The sequence below is a fragment of the Siphateles boraxobius genome, unplaced genomic scaffold, assembly GCF_051911475.1.
Source record: "Siphateles boraxobius isolate OS27281-9 unplaced genomic scaffold, OSU_SipBor_1 1, whole genome shotgun sequence".
Classification (NCBI taxonomy): Eukaryota; Metazoa; Chordata; class Actinopteri; order Cypriniformes; family Leuciscidae; genus Siphateles; species Siphateles boraxobius.
This window is the reverse complement of record NW_027508699.1, coordinates 19,305,001-19,322,512: the sequence shown is the minus strand read 5'-3', so window position 1 is coordinate 19,322,512 and position 17,512 is coordinate 19,305,001. Positions and strand designations below refer to the sequence as shown.

The following is a 17,512-nucleotide window of genomic DNA, read 5'->3' as shown; positions in this document are numbered from 1 at the left end:
CAGACTTAGCCTCAGTGGGTCATGTACTCAGTGCATGATTTAGTGGAAAACAAATTTCATGTCGAAGGCCTTTTTTGATGAAGAGAGTCCAAAGCAAAAAACATGTGACATGAACAGGATAATTCAGGGATCACATCTGGTCCAATTTGTCCTTTATTTTGAATTTTTTGTTTTAGTATTTTAGTTTAAAATTTTGATGAATCCTTTAAAAGAGAGCTGTATTGCTTTTGAGATAATAGCAGTTCTCTTTCAGTCGATAACGTCGGACGTAGTCGACGTCGACTGAAATGGGGATCGCGCCAGAGAGCCTATCATCTTCGAGTACTATTGAACGAGCCAATGTAATTGCCGTGCGTGATTTGCATCACACACACTCCGCCCTGCAGCGCGGGCATAAATACGGAAGTGGATGCATGCACTAGTTGCCTTTCGCTTCGGAGCCGTTCGTCTTGATGTCTCTGAAGAGTGCTGTTGTCTACAACGAGCGAGTGTGTCAGTGATCTTGCGGGAAGACCTCCCAGTGTCGGTGTTCTACAGCGTGGTGCAGCGGTGATCGCGAGCTTCTCAGCTCTCAACTGCTGTTCTAACAGCATCAAATTTCTATTGTTTGTTTGTGTGTTGACGGTTGGTTAGAGGGCGAGAAGTTAGTGCTTCACTGTTATAGTTGAAAAATTATTTCAGTGTTTGCCGCGGTCATTCCCTGTGTGCTCCGGCACTGGTGACGGTCCCATTTCCTAAAAGAGCAACATGGGTGTGAGTGTGTCTTTTTCAAGATGCCATTCCATCCGTGCGTTTCTGGGTGCGGTCTGGCGCTATCCCCCTCTGACGGTCACGAAAGTTGTGTCACATGTTTGGGCTTACAGCATGCTGAGGCAGCTTTCGTGGATGAGTCATGTTCTCACTGCGGGAACATGGCCATCTCGGTGTTGAGATCTAGACTCGCCTTCGTTAAAAGCGTTGGTGCAGTTCCCACCTCTGGGCCCCGCCCCTGTTCTTCTTCAGGGTTACCTTCCCAGAAAAAGACTGGGGTGCCGTCCAAGCTGGTTTATCTGAGGATTACAGTGAGGGGTAATCCGTCCGGCCACGCCCCGTGGATCCCTCACTCCTCTTTCACACCGCAGCCGGTGGAGCTCCCCACTGATCCCACTGGTCCCTCTGTAATGGACAGGCCAGCCTTGTCATTTGGGGCCCCTCCAGGGAATAGTATGTCAATCACAGCATCGGAAGGGGAGCTGAACTCTGGAGATGATGACTCGGCTGCATTGCCTCCTCCTGGGAGACCAGTGTTCCCTGAGCCGGATCCAGAAATGTCAGCTATGCTGAAAAGGACCGCCGAGGCGGTAGGGCTCGTGTGGAACCCTCCACCGTGTCCCGAACCGTCTCGGTTGGATGATTGGATATCGGGGTGGGCCGTGCTGGTTCTCAGTCCGCCGCCCTGGTTCCTTTCTTTCCCGAAGTGCATGAGGAGCTTACGAGGGTATGGATGGCACCTTTCTCTGCCAGAAACCGTCTGAGTAGCTCCTCCCCCCTCATTACCCTTGATGGGGGAGCGGTGAAGGGTTACGAGGCTATCCCTCCAGTGGAGCGGTCTGTTGTGATGCAACTGTGTTCAGCAGCCGCCGCTTCCTGGAGAGGTGATCCTCGTCACCCCTCCAAGGCCTGTAAGTTCTCGTCCGCTCTTACAGGCAAGGCTTACAAAGCCTGTGGGCAAGCCGCTTCCTCTTTGCATGCCATGGCGCTGCTCCAGGTCCACCAGGCCCAGACACTCATGAACATGCACGAGGGTAGTCCGGACCGTAAGCTCATGACAAAGCTCCGCACTGCGACTGACCTCGCCCTCCGGGCGATGAAGGTTGCAGCTCGCGCAGTCGGTTCGGCGATGTCCACACTTGTGGCGCCATCTCTGGCTCAACCTGGCTGATATGAGAGAAGCGGAAAAGGTTCGGTTCCTGTACTCTCCCATTTCCAGGTTGGGTTATTCGGTGACACTGTGGAGAACTTTGCCCAACAGTTCTCTACAGCCCAGAAGCAGATGGAGGCCATCCGACACATCCTGCCCCGGCGGGACGCTGCTGCCTTCACCCGTCCGCCGAGGTCAGATCCTCCGCCTGCTCGTCGCCGAGGGCGTCCGTCCGCAGCCGCCTCAGCTCCCGCTGGACCATCGCAGCAGCCTACACACAGGTCCCGGCGTGGAGCTGGCCACGGAAGGGGCGCTCAGCCTGCTCCAGGTGCTGCCAAGCCAGGTGGTAAGCAACAGCAGAAAAGATGTTGAACCTGGACGGGCTCCCAGGGATGGAGGAATTGCTCGTGGAGTGGTCACCGATCCACTCCCTCTGGCCGTTTGGAGGGCCGGCTGGAGTTTTGTGTTATGTGTGTGTTTGTTCCGCCGCTGGCCCCTTTAAAAACGGGGTCAGCGGTACCCACATATTCAGAAAGAGAGCATTTTTTCTATTCCTGGGTCCCAAGAGGACCAGTCTGGCGGGTGTGACCCTGTATAGCCTTACATCCCTCAGCTCTCCCTTGGTCGCCAGCAGGCAGCTTGGTGCGTTCGAGGACCCGGTCATCCGCCTTCTCTCGTGCCTCCTGCCGCTAGTGGAGACAGGTAAGTGTTGCAAAGCACACTAACACCAGACTCTCCACTTTCTGCTGCCCCACTTTAGGCTCGTCTTTTTCCGCTCAGGTCAGTGATAATTATCGCATTAGGGGTTGAGCAGACGTGCTCCTGAAAAGATTCAGTCTCACCTAGTGTTGAGCAGGGCTCCTGATTGTTGCACGTTGAATGTCTTTTCCCGCTGGCGAGGGTTAAGATAGCCGCTCCTCCAGCCAGTACTAGGGCTAGTTAAATCTGTCTTGGTACTTTCAGGTGGGTCGTGACCATCTTGGCCCAAGACTGGTCTGCAGCTTTGTCCTGATAGACGTGTGCTTCAGATACTCTTCCTCAACGCCCCAGGCCATCCTGTGTGTGCGTGTATGGAGGTGTCAGTACAGTCTCCTTTTTCCTTCGAGTGCTGTAAAGCCCGTTGGATGTTCAGGTCAACTGGGAAAGAGCAATCTCACCCACGGGTTGAGTATCTCTTTGTCAGTTTTGGAGATGGACTCGGTCCAACACGTCTCTCCAATGAGAGTGTGTTCAGCTGGGGTTGAAGTGAGAAAGGGTCCCACTGAAAGAACTTTCAGAGGCTCCTGGGGTATATGGTAGATGCAGCCAGTGGCTTCCCCGATATATGACCGCTTAAGCTCTAGCTTCACGATCGAGTCCCGAGGTGACCGTGGCAGAGCAGCCCACCCTCTGTGACTATAGTCATTCTGGTCTGCTGCCAAACCATCTGCAACTAAGGGGCCACGTATAAAGGGCTTGTTTTAACGGGGGCCTGGGCGACCCTCAACTACACGGGCATATGTGCCTTGAGTTGTTGGACTTTGCGACTGCTGGACTGGCGAGCCTCACGACAGTTAGAGCCAGGTTGAGTGGAGACTCCATCCCCTGGGGTCCAGCTGGGTCATGACCACTCCGGAGCCGCCAGTTGCCTCACCGGTTTCGTCTTCTTGCCTGTGTTGTGCGAGCGGACTACCCTTGGACAGACACTACCTCTTAGCTGCCCCAGGGGCCGGCAGCAATGCGTTTAACCCCAGTGAGCCTCCTAAAAAGCGACTGCGACTCAGGGTTGTCTGGCGCCTGATCTAGTCAGTGAATTTTCACATGTCATGTTGAGCAAATATGCTCCTGAAACTCAGTGAAGTTCATCGCACTCAGGTGTTGAGCAACAATGCTCCTGTAGCTCAGTGAATTTATCACACTCAAGTGTTGAGCAGAGATGCTCCTGTAGCTCAGTGAGTTTATCACACTCAGGTGTTGAGCAGAAATGCTCCTGTAGCTCAGTGAATCCTTTCACACTCAGTAATGCTCCTGTTACGCAGTGAAGTCCTTCGCACTCTAGTGTTGAGAAGAAATGCTCCTGTAGCTCAGTGAATTTTATCACACTTAGGTGTTGAGCAGTAATGCTCCTGAAGCTCAGTGAACGTATCACACTCAAGTGCTGAGCAGAAAATGCTCCTGAAGCTCAGTGATCTTCACATGTTGTGTTGAGCAGTGCTCCTGTCTCTTTGCCCCATTGCTTGCACCTAAGGTGCCAAGTCAGGAGGGAGCAGGTCTTCATAGTTGCCCCTTATTGGCCCAACTAGACCTGGTTCCCATTGACAGCCTTCCTGACTTCCCCTGAACACTTTTCAGGGACGGGGCACGATGGCACTCGCGTTCGATCCCTGGAGATCCGGGTGGTCTTACTTCTGAATGCGGAGGTTCGGGTGGCTATCACAGGGCATGTGATAGTTACCATCACTTCTGCGAGCACCCCCTAGATAAGGGTAGCGTGCTTATGCCTTAGAAGTGGAACCTAGTCGTTGAGTGCGTCTTCTCTCCTGAGGAGATCCTGTAAGCTTTCGATCATCTCAGTTCTCTCTTTCCTGCAAGACGGGTTGGAGTAGGCTGTTTTCCTTCACCCTCAAAATGATGTTGCCTCGGTGTCTAAACGACGCTCACCGTGGTGCAGAAGTATGGAGAAGCACGTCCTGATCGTCAGGTTCCTGAGGAGCAAGGTAATGTAAATCCTTGCGTCCCTCTTTATCCTCTTGGGTCTCATCTCTGGTGCAACTGCACTGCAGAGACCCCCCCTGAGCCACTGCAGGCAGTGAGTTAAAAATTCTGTTATATCAGTTCTCCTGCTCGCGTGGTCTCTACTAGAGGGTAGGGACTTGCTCGCTTTCGGTCAATGTATTGTGCCTGGAGTTCGGGCCAGCTAACTCTCACAAGCTGAGACCCCGGTTCGGATTGTGCCCAAGGTTCCTACCTCTCCCGTAATAGGAGCAGGTGGTGAGCCTGCAAGCGCTGCCCCGGAGGAGGCAGATCCAGCCCTGGCTTTCTCTGTCCGTTCGCTTATAAGCGGTAAGACGTGTACAGAACGCAAGCCATAGACCTCAGACCAGCTCTACAAATATCTGTTAGGAATTCAGCAGAGAGGGAAGACTGTTTCCAAGCAAAGTGGGCCACTTAGTGCTTGCTTTCATTTCGGTACAAATTCCAAGATGCAGCATGTCCACTTAGGTGTTGAGCTCCTCAATGATGTGTGTAAAGTGCTCCGCTTGGGCGTTGACGATATGCTTTGCTAAAACAGATTCTAGAGTTGGGGGCTGGATGACACCTAGTTGAACCGCTGCTTTCCGTGGGCTCCCTTCTCATGAAGCCAGTTCACCATGAGCCCGGTTCAAGTGTCGGCTTGCTGCGCCATTCCCCTCCTATGGACTGGATACGTGCGCCGTTTTACTCCAGTTGAGTTCCCTTAAATCTGAACCCTGTTGAGTTCCTCCTTACTCCTCCGACTCCGGACGTGCAGAACGTCCTGGGTCAGGCCTATCACTCATAAGCAGTGTGGAACCCGTGCTAGGCTGGGTCCATATGTTGTGGTCCCTACGGTGATCCCATATGTGTATTTTTCCACGATACGGCTCCCAACGGCGAGTTGGAACGGTGGGTTGCATACGCAACCAGGACGTTCTTTGAGGTTGAAATTCTTCAAACATCAGTTTTCACGGCCAGAACACCATTTAGTCAATTCAAAACCTTAATTATTAATTTTGAGGCTTTTGAGTTGGCCATGCTTTTATAGTCAGTCTAAGGATAGGGGGTGTTTTATTCTGACAGGATTTGGAGGGTTCTGGGGAAAGCGGATTGTTTCTCGGAGCCGGAATTTCAAAAGGCTATCAAGTGAGTGTACAAAACCATTGCAATTATTATGTCCTTCTCAAATGCTATTCACATATCAAGGTCTTTCAACAACCTTGTATGCATCATCACATGCCACATTTTCCTTATGCAATCAAAAGCTATTGTTGAATAGACTATTCTGAGTTTTTTTCCTCATATTTCTACTTTTTTCTCCTCTCCTCTCCTACAATTTAAGGGGCCTTCTGGTCTTCCTGGCCCACCAGGATCTCAGGTCTTTTTATCTTTAGAAATATTAAATAAGAATTTTATATATATATATATATATCATTTATTTATTTATTTATATTTATTAATTTACATGTTCTGTGTCCTCCCTGTAGGGACTTCCTGGTGCTGAAGGAGCCCCCGGTTTGTCTGTAAAGGTTTGTCAGACTCCACTATAGTCATTGCATATAAACACTATAAATACCTCAAAGTCAAATGAGTTTGATTCATTTCACAATGTCATGAGTGTGTTTCCTGACCCCTGTCTCTTCTCTATCCAGGGTGAACCTGGGTCCCCTGGACCTGATGGAAAACCCGGATTAGCTGGTTTACCAGGAGCCAGGGTCAGTTCTCTGTTTCTTGCATTCTTGGAGTACTCTGAAAAAAAATCATATAATAATGTACTAAATAAGTATTGTAGCAGTGATAAGTGATTGGTTAGTTTGTACATAGCGAGCAAATTATACAAATTATTGTAGTAGCTTTGGCACAATATAATGTGTAATGTTTTTTGCTGTTGTTTTTGCTACCTTGCTGTAAACAGGGGCCAAAGGGAGACAAAGGCAGTCCAGGAGAGAAGGTATTAAATTGTTTATCTGAGAATATTTTATCTGAGCAGTTATGTGACATGATGATGTGACCTTTGGCCCACATTATTCACACGAGATATTGAAAAATACATGATGATATTAACCCCAAGCCGAGTGCACACTGTGGGATTTATGCAGTCTGAGAAGAAATGCAGTTTGTGTGTAGTATATGCTGTAATTTGCTGTATTAATTGTTACTCAGGGTGAGCGAGGTTATGATGGACTGAGCATCACAGGGCCTCCTGGCCCCCCTGGCCCTCCTGGACCAACCATTAACTTCCAGGATGTAAGTACTGTATGAAGTGTGATTACCTGCTTTGCTAAAATATTATGTCTGAGTTCCTAAAAAGATAAGGATTTTTCCCCCTCTAGCTCCTTTTTAATGATACAGCAGCCAAATTAAACCTCTCTAAGATCGAAGGACCGCCAGGCCCTATGGTACGTAAAGCAGCAAATTTTTTCCCCCTCAAATGCTTTTTAAGATGCAGCATGTTTAACATGGACAGTACAAACGTCCGTTTTTAAACTATAATTTGCAAGAAGCGTGTCTAGGAGCAATCACAATTCTAAGTTCCTGCGCCTGACGGCACAACACTACTAAATGCTTGGTGTGTCCACATAATCTGGAATGGGTTTGTTCTTTGATCATGTATCACATAATCGCTAATGTTTTTTTGCTTGGATCTGTGTGTGGTGCATGTTGCAGGGCCCTGAAGGTTTGCCTGGCAGAGCAGGATTCCCTGTAAGAATGTCCTTCATCTTTCTTTATACTATTTCAAAATGATATACTGTGGAGATAAAAGGATGTAACATAACAAATGTGAACACCCTAGATTAGAGCAACAAATCCCATGGGTTAATCCATCTCACGTGGTCCAATGAACTTTGCTTGACAATTATATTATTCTAAATACAGATGCTGTGGTTAAACCAAGTAAAATAAAATACAAAATAAAAACATGGTGGTTTTGCAGTACAGAAAGTTGTATAATATATATATTTTTGTATATTATATTGCATATAAGGTCAAGCAACCACCTTTACGTGAGATGGATTGATCCATCATCATAGTGCATGTATTTACCAGTTTCAGTCTTATCATATGATCTATCTGTGTTTGATTTTGCCAGTTTACCCCCGTTTCCTAAAATGTTCATAATTTGGTGGTTGTTACATTTGTCTCACCCAGGGGCGGCGCCAGATCATTTTTAATGCAGGTCCTGAGGGGGTGCTAGATCATTGACAGGGGGAGCTGCGCAATTATATATATATATTATATATAAATACTATTAATAAATTAGCAAAACTTGGCCACTCAATATTTAATATTCAATTATTTTAATTATCACAATTCAAGTTTTAATTTTATTAAATTGAACAAGCACAACATTCAGAATTCAAACAAATATTCTGAAAGATTTATTATTATTAATAATGTTATTTCAGCATAATATCTCGTTATTTTGACATAATATGTGTGCGTGCAACAAGCAAGATATTCATTTGTTTTCTGTGTCAGTGTCGGCTGCAAAAATGAAGTTGACGATCGCCATCTCCATAGTGAACGCGCCTATTGAGATAAATGCACATAATGGTGCTGTCTGTCTGATTCTGTTCTGTTTAGTTATTCTGTTTGTTTTCAGTACAAGTCACGTCTTTTGTTTTCCCGCCACTCATCTGTTACCATGCCAACCATCATTAGTCCATCTTCACCTGTGTCTTGTTAATCACACTCATCTGTGTCACCTGGTTTATGTTCGTCAGTGTCTGTATTTAGTTCCCTTTGTTCAGTCAGTCTTTGTCCGTTCTCGTCTATGTCGTGTAGCGTCTGTGTAAAGTTGTTGTGTGACCGACCTGCTATATCTCGGAGTACTTGTTAATAAAACACTTGGATTTGAACCTTGAGCCTTCCTCGTCATCCTCTGCCTGTACTAACCCTGACACAGAGAGCCTATTTCTTTTCGTTTTGAATTGTTTAGTTTAAAAGAGACTTAAAACTTTATATAGATATATTTCTCATGTCTGTGAGGCATAGCCTACGCAGAGTTTCGGTTAATTTATGATGAGACCCGCTCCAGTTCACGTGCAAAACAAGTGACCACGCCGGCGCCTACATGTCATGATTATATTTTTCTGCTATATTTGCATCTTATTTATTAAATCCAGGCTATTGGTTGATGAAAAATTGATACAATTTATACAAAACGAAATTCACTTTAAAGAAAGGCTTTCTACATAACAAAACTTAATGAAGTGGTCAAAATCGTGTCTGACCCACTCCATGTCTATTGTGCATCCTATCTTACTCATGCTGTTCACTTTTCATTATCAACATAGATGAAAAAAAATAACATTATAATATTTGAACAAATATGAAACTAAATGCACTTATTTAATGGCTACAACACGTATAGTAGGCCTACAGACTCTCTATTTGTACTAATTGCTGCACATTCACTTAATTCTGAATTTTGCTCACATAAGTTGAAAGGCATTTGTTTGTGCATAGTAAAACATATTTGCAACATTTATCAAGTTCACGGATAATTGTGCATTCATTTATTAATCATTTTGATACTAAAATCATAATAAAGTAGGCTATACTATGTACAAAAAATCAGATTATTAAGAACACTTAAATGACCTTAGTAGAGTCATGCGACAAATGTGTAAGGGAGGCAGCACCTGTGTTAAAAACTGGTAGAAAGTGGTCAGCAAAGAAACCTGTAGAAGAGGCAAAGGCTGCCCTTCAAATTGGTGATATCGTGGGGCAGGTACAGCATGGAAGAGGGGGTTTTGGGCTCAGTGTAGCTCCTCCTAAATGGCACAAGGCAGCCCCTGCTCAAAGGAGGAAGCTCGTAGTCAACGAGGCGCGAAAGCAGGTGGAAAGGATGAAGTGTATAAAGGCCATTTCCCAGGCCAAGCAGGGAGAGTGGATGAGATGGGAGAGTGTGGAACAATGCAAGATGGGCTGGCAAGACCTTTGGTCAATGGAAGAGAGTAGGATCAGTTTCCTTATCAGGTCAACATATGATGTTCTCCCATCACCACATAACCTAAACCTCTGGGTAGGAGAGGATCCCTCTTGTCCTTTGTTCATCACCTGCCACATTAAAGCACATTTTGACAGGATGTAAGGTGGCTCTTAGCCAAGGTCGGTTTACTTGGCGCCATGACCAAGTACTCCGATGTTTGGCTTTAGCATTGGAAGACAAGCGTAACATGACCAATAAGTTGCCACCTGTTCTAGCAAAACATTACACAGAGAAGACAATATTCCTCCGCCCAGGCGAGCAACCACCAAGAAAAGGTGTTAAAACCAATTCTCCCTCAGGACAACTGGAAGCTGCTAGGGACTGGAAAATGCTGGCTGATCTTGATCAGCGGCTTATTTTTCCACCTGAGATTGCCACCACTAACCTCCGACCAGATATTTATTTGTGGTCTGGATCAGCACGCATTGTTCAACTGATAGAGTTAACAGTGCCATGGGAGGATGCTGTAGATGAGGCATATGAGAGGAAGAAACTGCGGTATGCTCAGCTGGCCACTGAAGCAGAACAGCGAGAATGGAGAGTCCGGGTTTATCCAGTGGAAGTGGGTTGTCGAGGAGTTGTGGCACACTCTACAACCCGGTTCCTCAGAGACGTCGGATTCAGTGGCCAAGAGTTGCGTCGCACAGTAAAGAACTTATCTGAAGCAGCAGAGAGGAGCAGCAACTGGCTGTGGTTGAGACGGAAAGAGTCTGGCTGGCTATGTACAGGCCGCCATGCTACGGTTTTGAAAAATTCTGGAAAATTTGATGAGTCTGTTGGTTTATTTGTATAGTTTGCAAGGTAATTACAGTTATTACGTTCCTGTGTATTTTGCGTGAATGAGGATTGGTGTCTTGACAGATATTGTGTTTTGCGGTAGTATGCCATACGGAACCGTTGCCACTGACCGCTTTAACGTCCGCAGTGGGGCTCGACAGCCTTAGTCAAACGGGTTGGCGTGTATGGTCGGGTTGTGGAGAGGTTGTGAGAGATTGTGGTTAGGTCAAAGGAGCAGCCTCAGCAGCAGGAGGGATGTAAAGGTCAGTAAGCTGGGCTGAGTTGAGTGGGGGACGGAGGGGGGTGACTCTGGAACGCCAGAGTCACTGTCGAGCCCTCTTGAGGTGTCGTGGGCTAGTCGATGAAACACTGAGGACGGAAGGTGCCCACTTGAAGACCCTAGAGATGTCCCCTACTCTGCTCAATCCAGATGGTTGTCATGAGGGGACCACACTGTGGTTGCAGCCGTTGTGTGTGCAAATACACTGCAGCTATTAACACCAGACAGAAGGAGATTCACATCACCATTTGGAAAGAAGTGTAAATGGATGGAGAAGCATAGGTTACTGTAAAGCTACGTCTTTGTTGGTGCTTATCTTGGCGAAAGCGGAGTACAAATCAGCATGAAGTTTTAACATCTACTCTCGTGTAATGGAAATCATGGCTTTATGCAGATTAGAATGCCCCTTATTATGTCAAAATAAGTTATTATGTCGAAATAACAGATATTATGTTGAAATAACGACTTATGTCGAAATAATAGATATTTTGTTGAAATAACGACTTATGTCGAACTTATTATGTCGAAATAACGACTTATGTCGAACTTATTATGTCGAAATAACAACTTATTATGTCGAAATAACGATATATTATGTTGAAATGACAACTTAATATCTCAAAATAATAAGATATGTTTTGTTTTGTTTTTCTTCACCATGCAGTTCAGGGCTTCCATAGAATACAGCCTGAATATAATTGCTTCAGGAAATTATTTTTGGGGGTGCTTTGGTCTTTCTTGGGGGTGCTGAAGCACTGCTAGCCCCTCCCTAGCGCCGCCCATGTTCTCACCTTAAAATGCTGTGGTACAAACCACTACTAAAGGAAGCGATTCTGGTTTTAATAAAAGTACAATTTAAAAAAAGAAAGAAAGAAATAAATTAAGGTTACATAGAGGCACCTACAATGAAAGTAAATGGGGACAGTTTTTGGAGTATTAAAAAGCAAAAAGGAGGCTTAAAAGTATTTATAAAATTACTTTTATAGCGAATCTTCTGTTTAGACTTATGTATAAAGTATGTATTCTGTTGTTACGTGTGCTGAGAGACGAGGTGGAAAGAGAAGCATACACAACTTTAATAGCAAAAGGCAAGAACATCAATAATCCAAACCAGAAAACCAAACACTGGAATGGAGTACAGAAACAATAAGAACAGAGAATACATTTCAAGATAAATGTCCATACAAAACAAAAGACACAGAACCGGGATTGTGATGTCTGTATTATTTGGGTTTTAAATCAGTTTAAAGCTTCATTTTTCTGGGTTTACAGTGTTACATTGTCATGGTGATGAAAACTGTTATAACTTAACTCACTAAAATTGTTATAATGCATATCGTTTATCTTTTGGCTATACTACAGTGAGTATTTTCATGTTTAAAAATTGGCCCCATTTACTTCCATTGGAAGTTCCTCAATGTAACTTAATTGTTTTGCTGCTTTTACAGAATAGGAGAAACATGTCTAAATAATGTATTGTGGTAAACCAAATTATGTGTGCTTACTCTCATTTTTGAGAACATTATACTGGTCGAAATAACTTGCATGAATGTTGTCATGCTCAGGGCCCAAGGGGACCAAAAGGTGAAATTGGGTTTCCTGGTATTCAAGGACCTCTAGGACTGAAGGTATGGGTTTAAAATGTGATTATAAGTGACCTGCTGTACCATAATGAAGCACAAACTCTCCCATCAACTTATTGTATTGTCTGAAAGGGAGAAAGGGGGGAGCCAGGCATATCCATAGCTGCTGATGGCTCACTAATAACAGGCATGAGAGGACCCAGAGGACCGAAAGGAATCAAGGTTGAAACTATTTACTTTTGACCTTGATCTTTTTGTTGTTCCTCAATGGTCTGACACTGATGTTGTTGTACTTTGCAGGGCGATATAGGTCCCACTGGACAGCCTGGGATTGTGGTGAGATGCATCTCTCACACCAAACTAAAATCATTCATATATATATATACTACAATAGAAGAATATATATGTTTTTTTTTTTACAATTTAAGGGGCCGATTGGACCAACGGGGCAAAAAGGAGGATATGGAATTCCTGGTCGACCAGTTAGTTTTATACATTTTTATCTGTTTATTCATAGTTTTACATCTCATAAATGCTTATTTCTACTCACTCCCTGAAATTTCTTTTAGGGTCGGCCTGGAGTAGTTGGAAGGAAAGGGGACAAGGGAGATGCTAGTGGTCCACCTGTAAGTCACTGTTGCTTCCATTATGTTTTAATTTTCTAATCTAATTATTTATAACAACTTATCTGTATTCAAGGGTCCACCTGGTCCACCTGGATCTCCAGGGCCACCAGGACGAGTGATTGGCCACAATTCTGTAAGTTTGATCCTCTTAGCAGATTTGCAGCATATCGAAATTAAATTGAGCACCATCCTAAAATGTGCAATTTTCACAAAAGTTATGAAATGATTCTGTTCTGAATCTTGAAGACAGTTTTCCCAGTTCCTCCTAGACCACACTGCAAAATACCAGTAAGTTAATGAGTGAAATTCTCCAATCGGTTGTTTAGCTTTGGGTGTGGCGCATGTCATTCTGGCTCGGCTCCTCCCCTAATACACTAGCCCAGCCCACTTTTCTCTCTAATGGCTTGTTTCAAACGAGCGGTATGGTACGGTACAGTACAGTACCATATGCAATTATTTCCGTTTCCACTGTCAAAATTTGTGAATGGTACCAAAATGCCGAACCGTACCACACCACGTCTATCACAAAGGCTACACACATTACTATCAAGTAAGGGTATTCTTGGCGGTGGAAACGCAAGCCGGATCTTCCGGCTTACCGTCCCGAATCGTACTGTACTGAACCGTACCACTCAGTGGAAAAGAGCCATTAGGTGCATGGGTTCATGGCCTTAAAAACAGCATAGAACAGGCTTAATTTACAAAACAGATATAAATTATATTTTATTCAAAGTAAAAAAAAATTATTATTTTAGATATTTGTCAACTGAATTATGCCTGCCTTATGCTGTCATTTACAAATTCAGGAATGTCTCTCCTTTAACCCAGTATCTCATCTCATCTGAGGTGCTCTCCTAAGCTCACCAAAGCATGTTGCATGAGCTCTAACGTGTTGGGCTCAGCAGTGAATTCATGGTATTGTAGGAGCTGGTGTGCTGTATACATTTTAAAATGTCACACTAACAAAACTGTTCACTCCTGAATATGCTGACATTAGCTGGCATGGGTTCATATTCATTTAATTTTTTCATATCAGACAATATTCTCATAATCATTCCTATTCTGTCCAGAATTGTCTAATTTTATACAAAAAATGTTTGTCTTATAGGTCAACAACAACAATTCACAACAAGGTATGTGTAGCAGATCTTATATGTAGCAGCCTTTTCAACAATTTGTTTTTAATAGTTAATGAATAAAGAACTTTTGAGGTTAAAAGTTTAAATATCTCCTTTTTTGGATTTAAACAGGTTATGGAAGAGTGTCATTTGGAGTCAAAGGGGAGAAGGGTGATGTGGGAAATCCAGGGTTGCCAGGAGTTCCAGGTATAATAAAAATGTCTTATTTTGGAAAATATCATTAACCATTAGCCTCCTCACGATTACCGGTAAAAAAGATGGACAGTACGTCTCCGCAATCTTCCATTGTAGAAACATGAAGCCAAGCCAAAATATCCCAGTAACGGTCATTGCTGATTATGTCGTTCAAAGCCCGATTCTGCACCGTAGTGATCCCGAGGTGGAGCCGCGGTATCAAGGTCCCGTCCATATTCCTGCTCCCACAGACTCAATTGCAAGTACAGCTGTCAATAATGATGTTAAATTCCTGTTTTTGTAGCGTCAAAAACTAACTAAAACCAAACTTATTGGGAAAACGAATACTTACATCTGCGTGATGAGAACTTCCTAAAATGACAGAAACCCTCTTTGATATGTAATTGGATTTTTTTTGTTTGGCTCACGTCCCATGCGATTACATGTAGAGTGCGGGGTTTAAGCCCTTTACTGCAGCCAGCCACCAGGGGCGATCAAAATGCTTTGGCTTCACTTTTCAGGCCTTGTGCAGCACACTTGAGCGTTCGCTCAAATCCCTGTCAGAGATGAAATTTCTGTTTGTAATGAATTTCTTGAATAAATGTCTCAATTACAAATAGTAAAAATAGTGGGCCTATAGATAGCAGTTACGATATTTGCAGTTTTAAACCAATATATTGTGTAAAGTGGTATAAATCAAGCGTAGCGTCAGTTCTGGCAGGTCATGTTAGTCAAGCTCGCATCAGTTGACTCTCAACTTATTCACGTCTACCTATATGAATACGATGCCAATCACTGTATCCATATATAAGCTCCTTCAGTATTATCAGCAGCTATCGCGTTTCTCGGGAGCTAATTACCCTGCTCCATCCCCAGCTCCTCCTCTCGTCAGTCAGGATTTGCCATTCTGATTACCCCTGAATAAGAATAAAATTCTCTAATTATGTTGTACATTAAAATTAATTAATGATATCTGCAATACATTCATGTTGGTTCTGTTCCGTTTACCATAAGGTGGGTTATTGCTCTTCTCCAAGCTCTTATCCATGCTAGGCTGCATGGATGCGCAGGGAGTTCTTGCACAGAACAGAACCATACCGCCAATCCAAACTGTATGCTAATTGTCAATTGCATTTGACGATAGTGGTCCTGACAGAACTATACGTGACTTGATTTGACTAGAGTGCCGAACTGCAGAGATTGTGCAAACATAATCAACATCAACATTCACATGATCAAATGCTTTCTTTACTGCTGTTTTCTCACTGCTGTCATTTCTGTTGTTTGTTTTGTTATTGAATGGAAAGCACACAGCAAATATTCACATGTTCATCTAAACTCTTAGCAGTTCACTAATGGTATACCAGTGCAAAGGTATTTCAAATTCCTTTTTACCCCTAAGCAAAGAACGAAAAATATCTTAAATAAATCTTTGCTAACTCAGTTTCTCCACGCTCCCTTTATTTTCTTCTCCTTCTTTGTTGTTAACTTGGTTGTTTACTCTGCATTTATGTATAAGGTTCACCACCACATTAAAACAGTATTTTTGAACTCCATAACCTGCTTAGACCTATTGATTATTTCACAGATTCTCGAACCAGCATATCACAAAGGGCATTCTGGGTTGAGCAAGTGGCCCTGAGCGTACCTAGTGAGTGGAGTGCAGTCTTCAGAAAGGCTCTCCCGCTCTGCTCACATACTCAGTATAGCACACATTAATTGGCAGACAGTCCAATGACTAGACATCAACACTTTTTGACTAGACATCAACCATTTTTGACTACTGACACTGTCAATCTGTTGAATTGAGCTTTATGTTTTCTTTCTTCACAGTGCCTACGTTTCCTCATGATTATGTGGTAAGTACTTGTTCAATATCTCACATATCCCTTGAACAATATATTTATTTAGCATATGCATAGAAGCACACTTAATACTTAAAATGGGAAATTAAAAAAAAAAAATATATATAACATTTAAAAATTCAAATGGTAAGGAAAACTTTTTTTTTTTTTTAAGTGCTTGGTCATTAGGCCATTGCCATCGCTGTTGTTTTTGAGTATGTATGTATGATTTTGTATGATTTTGAGTATGTGTCTCTAAGGGTGCTAAAGGTGATAATGGATACAAGGGGCAAAAAGGAGAGAAAGGGGATCCAGGTTTGCCTGGCCCTCCAGGGATCCCTGGAAGAGCAGGGCTTGTGGTGAGTCTACAATAACTAATCAATCTAAAACAAATACTAAAAATAAATCTCACAATTCAATTAGGTCTCTAATTGAAACAAAAACACGGACTAAATCTGTCCTTTTTTTAATAAGATAAAGATTAAGCCCTAATATGACCCGGTGCATTTTTGCATTTCAGGGACCTAAAGGGGACTCCATTGTTGGCCCTCCTGGGGACAGTGGTGCCCCAGGCCTCCCAGGACTGCCTGGTTATGGAAGTTCAGGACCACAAGGGCCACCAGGACCACCTGGGCCACCAGGTACCCCATCGGCATATGGCTCAGGTTATAACAAATACTCTATCATGACTTCAAATAGTGAACTCTTCCAAACTTTTTAGACTTGAGTGCATTCTTAAACAGATTTTATTTTGAGTGACTTTATCGAGGCAAAGAACTTTTTATCAACAACTTACTCAGGCATCAAATGTCTGCTTTACTTTCTGCCTCAGCTGCGAATCTCCCTGGACCTCCAGGTCCTCCAGGGCCACCCGGCGCTTCTGGCCATGGAAACCCTGTAAGTCAGATGGCACAGAACTCAGTTGTAGGGGAGCAAGCTCATAAAGGATTAAATGTGCCTTGATTTTTTTATTGTGACTGCTTACTTTGCCTTTCCAGGTGAGCATATACAAAAGCATTCAGACCATGATAAGAGAGACCAGTCAAGCTGCAGAAGGGACACTGGTATACGTTATAGACAAGAGTGAACTGTACATCAGGGTACAAGGGGGCTGGAAGAAAGTTGAGGTGTTTACTTATTTTCACATTTTCCTTCAAAACAAACTTAATAGAGCAAAATGTCTTGTCTTCTTATTCTAATGTTTTTTGATGTGTAACTGTTTTTAGCTAGGAGAGCTAATCCCAGTTCCCCAAGACAGTTCCTCATCTGCTTTGTCACAAGGCCTGAGCAGACCCAGCGACCGCAGTGTACCCAGACTTCACAGCCAGGTGCGTCATACATATGCAGTAGTCTAGGGATGCACAGATATTAAAATTGTGGGCGATTCTAATAAACTGATATTTTTTCTGAAAAAAAAATCTATGCTGCTTTGTCTAAATAAATAAAAATTACAGTCAATGATTTTAAATGTTACAAGT

At 43.7% G+C, this 17,512-nt stretch overlaps 1 protein-coding gene across 11 annotated transcripts in view; it reads left to right on the top strand.

Annotated features, from left to right (window-relative positions):
• The window catches only part of col15a1b (collagen, type XV, alpha 1b), a 115,528-nt gene that overhangs the window by 92,647 nt on the left and 5,369 nt on the right, over positions 1-17,512 (top strand). For 3 of the 11 annotated variants that reach the window (XM_077227455.1, XM_077227446.1, XM_077227397.1), the window contains 23 exons: positions 5,699-5,761; positions 5,958-5,993; positions 6,103-6,144; positions 6,268-6,330; positions 6,531-6,566; positions 6,779-6,862; positions 6,949-7,014; positions 7,283-7,318; positions 12,234-12,296; positions 12,384-12,473; positions 12,552-12,587; positions 12,680-12,733; positions 12,821-12,877; positions 12,951-13,010; positions 13,124-13,165; positions 13,986-14,010; positions 14,128-14,202; positions 16,024-16,049; positions 16,295-16,393; positions 16,555-16,675; positions 16,867-16,931; positions 17,033-17,161; positions 17,261-17,362. In XM_077227455.1, coding sequence (XP_077083570.1) covers positions 5,699-5,761; positions 5,958-5,993; positions 6,103-6,144; positions 6,268-6,330; positions 6,531-6,566; positions 6,779-6,862; positions 6,949-7,014; positions 7,283-7,318; positions 12,234-12,296; positions 12,384-12,473; positions 12,552-12,587; positions 12,680-12,733; positions 12,821-12,877; positions 12,951-13,010; positions 13,124-13,165; positions 13,986-14,010; positions 14,128-14,202; positions 16,024-16,049; positions 16,295-16,393; positions 16,555-16,675; positions 16,867-16,931; positions 17,033-17,161; positions 17,261-17,362 — 1,470 coding nt within the window. Of the gene's footprint in view, positions 1-5,698; positions 5,762-5,957; positions 5,994-6,102; positions 6,145-6,267; positions 6,331-6,530; positions 6,567-6,778; positions 6,863-6,948; positions 7,015-7,282; positions 7,319-12,233; positions 12,297-12,383; positions 12,474-12,551; positions 12,588-12,679; positions 12,734-12,820; positions 12,878-12,950; positions 13,011-13,123; positions 13,166-13,985; positions 14,011-14,127; positions 14,203-16,023; positions 16,050-16,294; positions 16,394-16,554; positions 16,700-16,866; positions 16,932-17,032; positions 17,162-17,260; positions 17,363-17,512 lie in introns of all 11 variants that reach the window. The other 8 variants (XM_077227437.1, XM_077227428.1, XM_077227390.1 and 5 more) reach the window with 3 other exon arrangements.